The sequence below is a fragment of the Triticum dicoccoides genome, chromosome 3B (genome assembly GCF_002162155.2).
Source record: "Triticum dicoccoides isolate Atlit2015 ecotype Zavitan chromosome 3B, WEW_v2.0, whole genome shotgun sequence".
NCBI classification, from domain to species: Eukaryota; Viridiplantae; Streptophyta; class Magnoliopsida; order Poales; family Poaceae; genus Triticum; species Triticum dicoccoides.
This window is the reverse complement of record NC_041385.1, coordinates 82955313-82963656: the sequence shown is the minus strand read 5'-3', so window position 1 is coordinate 82963656 and position 8344 is coordinate 82955313. Positions and strand designations below refer to the sequence as shown.

Below are 8344 nucleotides of genomic sequence, written 5' to 3'. Positions count from 1 at the left end.
TGAGCGTTCGAGATACAATTTTACTCACTGATGATGAGGACGTTAAGGACGTGGTTGACATCAAAATCTGATGGCGCTGCCAGGCCGTCCCATTTCATCCAACGAGAAGGACGATGGTCACACCAAGGGCGCCGCGCGGCCACATCTTTTGTGGATGCTAGCTCCAGCTACGGCGACTCTCACAACGACACTACACCAACTCGATGGTGTCGGCCGGCCAAATACAGCTAATGGCATAGCGACAACAATCTTCGGCTTGTGGAAACCGATGGGAGGCTCTGCAAGGATTACGATGACGCACGTGTACCTTTAACGACGCTCCTGGAGGAGTTTCTGAATTGTGGGTCATTGTTCTGCCGTGGCAACATGAACTCATGCATCATCACACAGAAGATGAGATATTTGCCGAACAAGTTATCGGATATGTGCAAGAATAAGTGCAAGCGCAATTATCACAAATCGCGTGCACGGCAGAAAAAATAACTCTTCAAACATTGCAAAAAGGCATTACAACACATTGTGGAACAAGGCATATTAGCTTGTTCCACGATGTGTTTCCATGCCTTTATGTAGTATTTGAAGAGTTCTTTTTTCCCGCCGTACGCGCGGTTTGCGATAGTCGCGTTTGCACCTGTTCTTGCACATATCCAAGAACTTATTCTACAAATGTCTTCTCTTCTAAGTGATGATCCGTGAGTTCAGGTTGCCACGACGGGTCGACGACCCACCATTCAGAAACTCTTCTAGGAGTGTCGATGAAGGTACATGTGCGCCATGGTAATCCTTGCGGGGCATCTCATATGTTTTCAGAAGGACTGTCGTCGCTATGCCCTTAGTTGTATTTGGTCGGTCGACCCCGCCAACTTGGTGTGGTGTCGTTGGAGTCATCGTCGCTGTCTTAGTTGTAGCTAGCAGCCACAAAAGACTTGGCCACGGGGTGGCCTTGGTGCTGAAATCGTTGTTCACATAGTAGACACCGATATCACCATCATCGGATGAAATGAGGATGACCATGTCATAGCCATATGAGTCCATGATATCAGAGAGGAAAACTGTATCGCGAGAGTAGAGGAAGAAAGGAAGAGTGAGCGCCATGAATCGTTAGGACCGCTGAGGCTGAAAGGGAATGAAGGATTCGCTTGGATTTTTTTACAATTTTGTTGTCGCCCCTTGTAGAAACTAAAGAAATGAAGGAGGCAAATGAAATAGAAAAATACAATCAATCACCCCGCAAAGAAATAATACAATCAATCGGTGTATGCAAGAGGATCATATTCATGCATGGACCGGCCATATCAAGTCATCGCACTACGTGCATAATCTCTTTCCATGTATCACATACACCAACAATCAGTGTCAGTAATCATCAGTGAATGCTTTTCAAATACAGGGAAACTACAAGCAATAAGAAGCAAGTAAGGGGAAACACTGGCTTGTTCCACTACTGTTATTCGGACAATATTGCAAACCTCATTAAATAGGATGTCATGGCCACCATCAGCAGGTTCTCGGACCTACATGTGGAGCATTTCGAATGGCTGAACTCAGCCAATATTGTGCTCCTCCCTAAGAAAGATGGTGCCTACGAGATCGTCGACTATTGCCCAATTAGCCTTACACACGCCATTGCAAAGATTACGGCGAAACTGTTGGCCATGTAACTTGCCCCTCACATGGACGCCCTCATTCCCAACATGCAAAGCGTCTTCATTAAGACTCGAAGCATCCATGATAACTTCATGTTTGTCCGCATTTACGTGTGTTGGTTGCACCGACGAAAAAAGGCTTCAATCTTTCTCAAGTTTGACATAAGAAAGGCCTTCGACTCCGTGCACTGGGAGTGTGTCTTATTTAATGAACACAGTATTGTTCTGTTTCGTCGTTGGTACTTTTTTTTTTTGTTTTTTATGTGATTGATCTTTTGTTCCTCACATATATGATCAATAATAAGTACTCACTCTGTAAATAAATATAAGATTATTTAGTACTCCCTTCATCCGAAAATACTTGTCATCAAAATGGATAAAAAGGGATGTATCTATAACTAGAATACGTCTAGATACATTTTCATTTATTCATTTTGATGACAAGTATTTCCGGACGAAGGGAGTATTTTACAGACGAATACTTTGTGTTCCCCGTATAACTGCTTGATTACCACAGACCTGAATTATCAAACTACTTTGTGCACATTCAGACTACCACAGGCCTATTTTTTTGTTACAGTTTCTCTGGACTTTCTGAAGCAGGTCGGTACACATTCAGACTAACACAAGAAAATCTGAACTTTCTGAAGCAAGTCTTAGGCCAGGCAGTGCAATTCTTCTTATCCATCCGGAGCCGAGCCACCCATCCTACCTGTTCCGGCGCCAATTGAGCCGAGGAACCAACAATGGAAGCTGCTGCCGGGCTCCTCGCCCCTCTCCCCCGAAGCACCGCCGGCGGCGGCACCACCTTCCCCGTGCTCTCCTCCAGCAACCCGTACCACCATTATCCCCAGCCCCACCACCACCGCATTTTCTCCGGCCTCCTCAGCCTCAGTCTCAGGGGATGCGGCACTCGCCTCCCAGCCCCACCCTGCCGCGCCGCCGTGAAGGAGGACGACGCCACGCCGCAGTGGCAGCTCGACTTCCTGGGGCCCGACCCTCACCCGCGGTCCGGCGACGACGAGGACGACGACCCGCTCCCCGCCGCGAGCACCGACTGGTGCGTCCGCGCGCGCCGCTCCGCGCTGCGCTCCATCGAGGCCAGGGGCCTCACGCCGGCGCTCCAGCGCATGGTCACCCCGCCCAAGAAGAAGAAGAAGAAGAAGCAGAAGAAGAGGGTCCTCGGCAGGAAGCCCCGCAAGCACGACGCCGACGAGGAGCCGCTGGATGGGGACGAGTTCGACAGCGACGAGGAGGCGACCCTGGACGACCTCGACCTCCGGGTGGCGCAGCTCGGGGACGGCCTGTTCGACGAAAAGCGGCAGAGGAACAGGGAGCGCTTCATCCAGACGCTCTCCAGCTTCGCCGCCGCGCCGTCCAACCGGACCAAGGAGGTGGCCCTCAACAGGGACATCGTGCAGGCGCAGACCGCCGAGGAGGTGCTCGCGCTCACCGCCGACGTCGTCGCGGCCGTCGCCAAGGGCCTCAGCCCCTCCCCGCTCACCGCGCTCAACATCGCCACCGCGCTCCACCGCATCGCCAGGAGGATGGAGGCCGTGTCCATGGTGCAGACGCACCGCCTGGCCTTCGCGCGGCACAGGGACATGTCCATGCTCGTGGGGCTGGCCATGATGTCCCTCCCGGAGTGCTCGCCGCAGGGCGTGTCCAACATCTGCTGGGCCTTGTCCAAGATCGGGGGTGACCTGCTCTACCTGCCGGAGATGGATAGGATTGCCGAGGTGGCCATCTCCAAGGCTGATGATTTCAACGCGCAGAATGTCGCCAATGTCGCCGGAGCGTTCGCGACCATGCGCCAGTCAGCACCAGGCCTTTTCTCGGCATTGGCCCAGAGAGCAGCAAAACTGGTGCACACCTTCAAGGAGCAAGAGCTTGCTCAATTTCTCTGGGGATGTGCTTCTCTTGATGAATGTCCCTATCCTCTGCTCGACGCACTTGATGCTGCTTTCCAGGATGCTGCAAGCTTCAAATGTAATATCTATGATCCATCATCGTCAGACATTGGGCACATCGCTGCCAAAGAAGCTTCGAGCGAAGAATATGGTAACAATTCTCATGCGCTAAACTTTAGTCGAGATCAGCTTGGCAATATTGCTTGGTCATATGCTGTTCTTGGGCAACTGGACCGACAATTCTTCTCACATATCTGGAACACTCTGAGCCAACACGAAGAGCAGAGAGTCTCTGATCAGTATAGGGAAGACATAATGTTTGCATCACAGGTATATCTTGCAAATCAGTCTTTGAAGCTTGAATATCCACATCTCAATATGGGCTTAAGAGATGATCTGGAAGAGAAAATAACAAAAGCGGTGAAGAGCAAGCGGTTCAATCAGAAGACGACCTCCCTGTTTCAGAAGGATGTCGGGCGTCTTTTATATAGTACCGGACATGAATGGGTTAGAGAATATACGGTGGATGGTTACACTGTCGATGCGGTGCTAGTTGATGAGAAGCTTGCATTTGAGATAGACGGGACGACACACTTCTCCAGGAATTTAGGTACCCTCTATTGATGTCTGTTGCTTTCTGTGCTTTGCTTACCATTTCTGATAAAAGGCTGTCCATTTTCTTCTTGCTTCCCTACTTGATTCTGTATCTCAAAGCAGAAACTAATGCAGATGTGTACCTGTTTTTCAGGCACACCATTAGGCCACACGGCATTTAAAAGGCGTTACATAACCGCTGCTGGATGGAAATTAGTTTCCTTGTCTCACCAAGAGGTTAGTCACACCTTGAAGATGGTAACGATTAGTAAATTTTACAAATTTATTGTTTAATCTGTCGTCGATTTACAAAGAAATTTCACAACTACTCTATATTGTGTCATATCTTCCAGAACTTCATATGCCACCGTCTCAAATCAATGTTCTGTTTTGTTTTTCAAAAGAAATGGCTTCTCTCTATTATTCATGTTTATCTGTAAACTCACATGAACTTGTTGGACAGAAAAATAAAAGATCTTGTTCTGCATTTTGTGCTCTCATATGAACTTTAGGGACATTTAGTAGCTTGACTTGGATTTCAGCATTAGTTTTCTGAGTTCTCTGAATAGGTGAGAATATTTATTTTAAGACTTAATGTGATAATATATTAAGAGTTTGTTTTCCCTGACAATCATTAGTGTGTCATTCATATTAATTAATCTGTCGCTGTATCACAAAGGAAATTCACAACTCCTCTATAGTGTGTTATATTTTCCAGGATTTCATATGCCACCGTCTGAAATTAATGTCTTGTTTTGTTTTGTTTTTCCAAACAAAGGCTTCTCTCTATTATTCATGTTTATCTGTAATGAACTCACACGAACTTGTACCGGCAAATGATGTTCTTGTTCTGCATTTTGTGCACTTATATGAACTCGAGGAAATTTTGACCCTTGACTTGGATTTCAGCATTAGTTTTCTTAGTTACCTGAATAGGTGAAAATATTTGTTATATTAAGAATTTGTTTTCCCTGACAATCACAGTGGGAGGAGCTTCAAGGTGAGACTGAGCAAATGGAGTATCTGAGGAGAATTTTAGGCATTGATGCAGAATAAGTGCAACCGTTGGACATTTGACGCCACGAGCTCTGCCAACACGAACAACACCGCTGGAATTGCAAACAATTTGTGGTGGACGTGCAGCTTGAAGGCTTAGCGTGTCAAAAAGCCGTTGTCATGAGATATAGTTATGTTTTTGTTTTGTTTAGGAAGCATGTGAAATATCTGTGTGCCCTGAACTATTCTGTATCATGTGCTAGTTTTGGGGAAACTGTTTAGCGCTGAAACACATAAGATGGATCAGGTTGGCATATGTTGTACTGTCTGAGAACTCTTGATGATAGAATGGCATTGGAAGTTATACACCAAACAATTTATTCAGATGTGCATTGAGAACTGAAAAGTGAAAAATGAACTATAATCTGGTCTTTCTGCCTGAAGTGTAAAATGCTTAAGTGTTGGACTACAAGTGTAAATATTCAAGTGTTGTGCTACAAGTGTAAATGTTCAAGTGTTGAACTACAAAAGAAGAGGCCCATGGTTCATCTCAGCCCCCGAAGGTAGACAGTACATAATGCAACATTGACAAGTATGTTCTTGAATCTTGACTGCAGCATTGCAAACGAAATGTTTCAGTCGTCCGTGAGAAGCCTCTGCATAATGAGCTCCACGACAGCGGGGGCATCGACCGTGACAGCAACCTTCACAGTCGGCTTACCACACCACGCTGTTATCTCCCCATACGTTTTCTTGGTATTGTCGAAAACGGTGAGACCCTTTGTGATTCCATCCGTCTGAACCCTCACCACTCCTTCCGTGTAAGTCATCAGCGATGGATCTACGGCGGCAAGAAGAGTTGTCGGATCATGAAGATATACTCCTGCAACCATTTCATCATACTTACAAAATCAGTCATTCAAGTCTCTTTAATTGTTTAGCTTCTCATCATCAAGTTTTATACTGCTGATCCATCCAAGTTTAAGTGTACTGACTGACTGCTTTCATACTGACCTGTTATGGAGTAGGCATCCAAGTGATAATCATAATAATAACCCAGTATATTGCTCAAGTAGCGAGCATATTTGCTATCGGACTCTTCAAGCTTCTTCCGGTCAACATCTGCATCGACAAGCGACATGTCAAATTGTGATGTTTTCTAATACATGGCAACTGCTAAGATCATCCAACCAGAGGTGATACATCTATGCAACCTAACCATCTGTAGTCATACATAGCTACTCCCTCCGTTCCAAAATAGATGACTCAACTTTGTACTAGAGTTAGTACAAAGTTGAGTCACCTATTTTGGAACGGAGGGAGTACCTTTTAATTGAACGGTTACCAATCAAGACCAAGGGACAATTGAATTTAAATCCCTCTGAGCGAACAAAGCACTTGGTGTCAAAATGGGTGTCTATTTTTCGAAAATATATCTTCTAAGCTACTAGTATAGTTGGAAAAACAACTAGAACCGAACTCATGCCTTATGTTATTAACCAAACGTTCGCACTGCTGCTGTTAACCACTGTATGATTAACTCAAGAAAAAGGCATCATGTAATCATGAGGAAAGAAAAATATATCAGGCTATATATGAAAATCACAAATAGTATCATGTTGCTGTTTTCAGCCCTGATATATAACAAGGTCTCAAAAGTAACAAGGTACAGTAGTAACAGCTCCGGACAGCAAGAGAATTACCAGAAAGGAGTACTTGGTGCGTGATGTTAATTCCGATGGCCAAAATATCCGCGCCGCAGGTAAAAACTATATCAGCCGCATCAGGATCGCCAAATATCTGTTTAACGAAGATAACCAATTAACTAGTGAAGGCAGGATGATGAATTGTTGGAATTGTAGCTTGCAATTATTAAATCAATGCTCTGAAACAAGAAGCTAGTGACATAAAGCGTGTTTTCTCTGAATTCGAAGGGAAGCGTGACAGGACAACACCATCTAACAAGAATCTGATAGGACTAACTCACATTTGCCTCGGCTGCAGGGTTCACATTTCCATTAACTGAATATGCGCCACCCAGGATAATAATCTGCCCAATCTTCTTGGGGAAAGAAGGGTCAAGCTCGACAGCCAGCGCAAGGTTGGTGAGGGGGCCGAGGGCAACGACGGTGACCTGTCCGGGGTAGAGATTCGCCTGCTCAACAAGGAAGGCGGCGGCGGACTGCTCCACCGCCTTGCCGGCCGGCGGAGGGAAGTTCTGGTTGCCGAGGCCATCCGAACCATGGACGAAGCTGGCAATCCGCAGCTTGGTGGCTTTCTGAATATTGTTCATGGTCGGGCAAACAGACATTCAGTTTCAGTTAGCAGGGACTTCTTGACTGATGGAGATGTCAGCAATTAACTGAATGAGATGCTGTACAAACACATACATTTCATACATAATGTGATGAACTAAGGGTACCTTGATTGTTACATGGGACCCCTCTGCGACGGGGATGTCGGTCCTCCCAGCGGTCTCCAGCTGAAATCAAGCTAGAGATCGACTCGATTAGCATCAGAAAGATCCATTCATGAGAGCTGAAAGTCAAAATGCGAGGGAGGGAGTGGGGTGGGGTGGACCGACGAGGTGCAGCGCGTTGTGGGTGGCGAGGGCGGTGTAGACGTTGCCGAAGATGGTGGTGAGGCCCACCACCTCCAGCTCCGGCGACCTCAGCGCGACGAAGATGGCCATGGCGTCATCTGCGGTTCAGTTCATCCATCCCCCGCGAGTTTGCAATGCGAGATTGATTAGGATGGATGAAAAACAAGAAGAGGAATGAGAGAGGGATGGATACTGACCGATCCCTGGGTCGGTGTCGATGATGACCTTCTTCTTCTTGGTGACGGCGGCCATGGGCGTGGATCCCTGGATCGGATTCTTGGGGATCGGGGCAGCGTCGGTTGTGCAGGCGGATCGAGCGAGGTGGAGAAGAAGATATGTACACGTCTCGCTCACAGGCAGCTCAACTTGGAAAGAGGGAGAGAGAGAGAGAGCGGCGCTGCTGACCTTTCCGGACGGTATATCCCAAAAGGAAAGGCTGTTGCAGATCCACGGGGCCCCAGCCCAGATCCCACCCATGGTTCCAATGGACAGCCTTGTCACGATCATTTCCCTGTTTTTAGAGCAGTATAAACCTTTTTTAGGAGAGGGGTACACATCAGACATGCACAATCTAAGTAAATTTTTTCAAATGCTAA

The 8344-nt window shown here is 46.9% G+C and overlaps 2 protein-coding genes across 2 annotated transcripts; one reads left to right on the top strand and one right to left on the bottom strand.

Moving 5' to 3' along the window:
* The first annotated feature begins 2311 nt into the window (after positions 1-2311).
* LOC119274885 (RAP domain-containing protein, chloroplastic-like) lies at positions 2312-5530 on the top strand. The gene is made up of 3 exons (XM_037555630.1): positions 2312-4166; positions 4305-4387; positions 5135-5530. The coding sequence occupies exons 1-3, from the start codon at positions 2393-2395 to the stop codon at positions 5204-5206; spliced, it is 1929 nt and encodes a 642-aa protein (XP_037411527.1). The 5' UTR covers positions 2312-2392; the 3' UTR covers positions 5207-5530.
* Positions 5531-5553: 23 nt separating this feature from the next.
* LOC119274887 (probable uridine nucleosidase 2) lies at positions 5554-8141 on the bottom strand. Its single transcript, XM_037555631.1, has 7 exons — positions 7946-8141; positions 7731-7846; positions 7569-7628; positions 7134-7424; positions 6850-6946; positions 6161-6268; positions 5554-6029 (listed from the first exon to the last, which is right to left on the bottom strand). The coding sequence occupies exons 1-7, from the start codon at positions 7998-8000 to the stop codon at positions 5782-5784; spliced, it is 975 nt and encodes a 324-aa protein (XP_037411528.1). The 5' UTR covers positions 8001-8141; the 3' UTR covers positions 5554-5781.
* Positions 8142-8344: the final 203 nt, after the last annotated feature.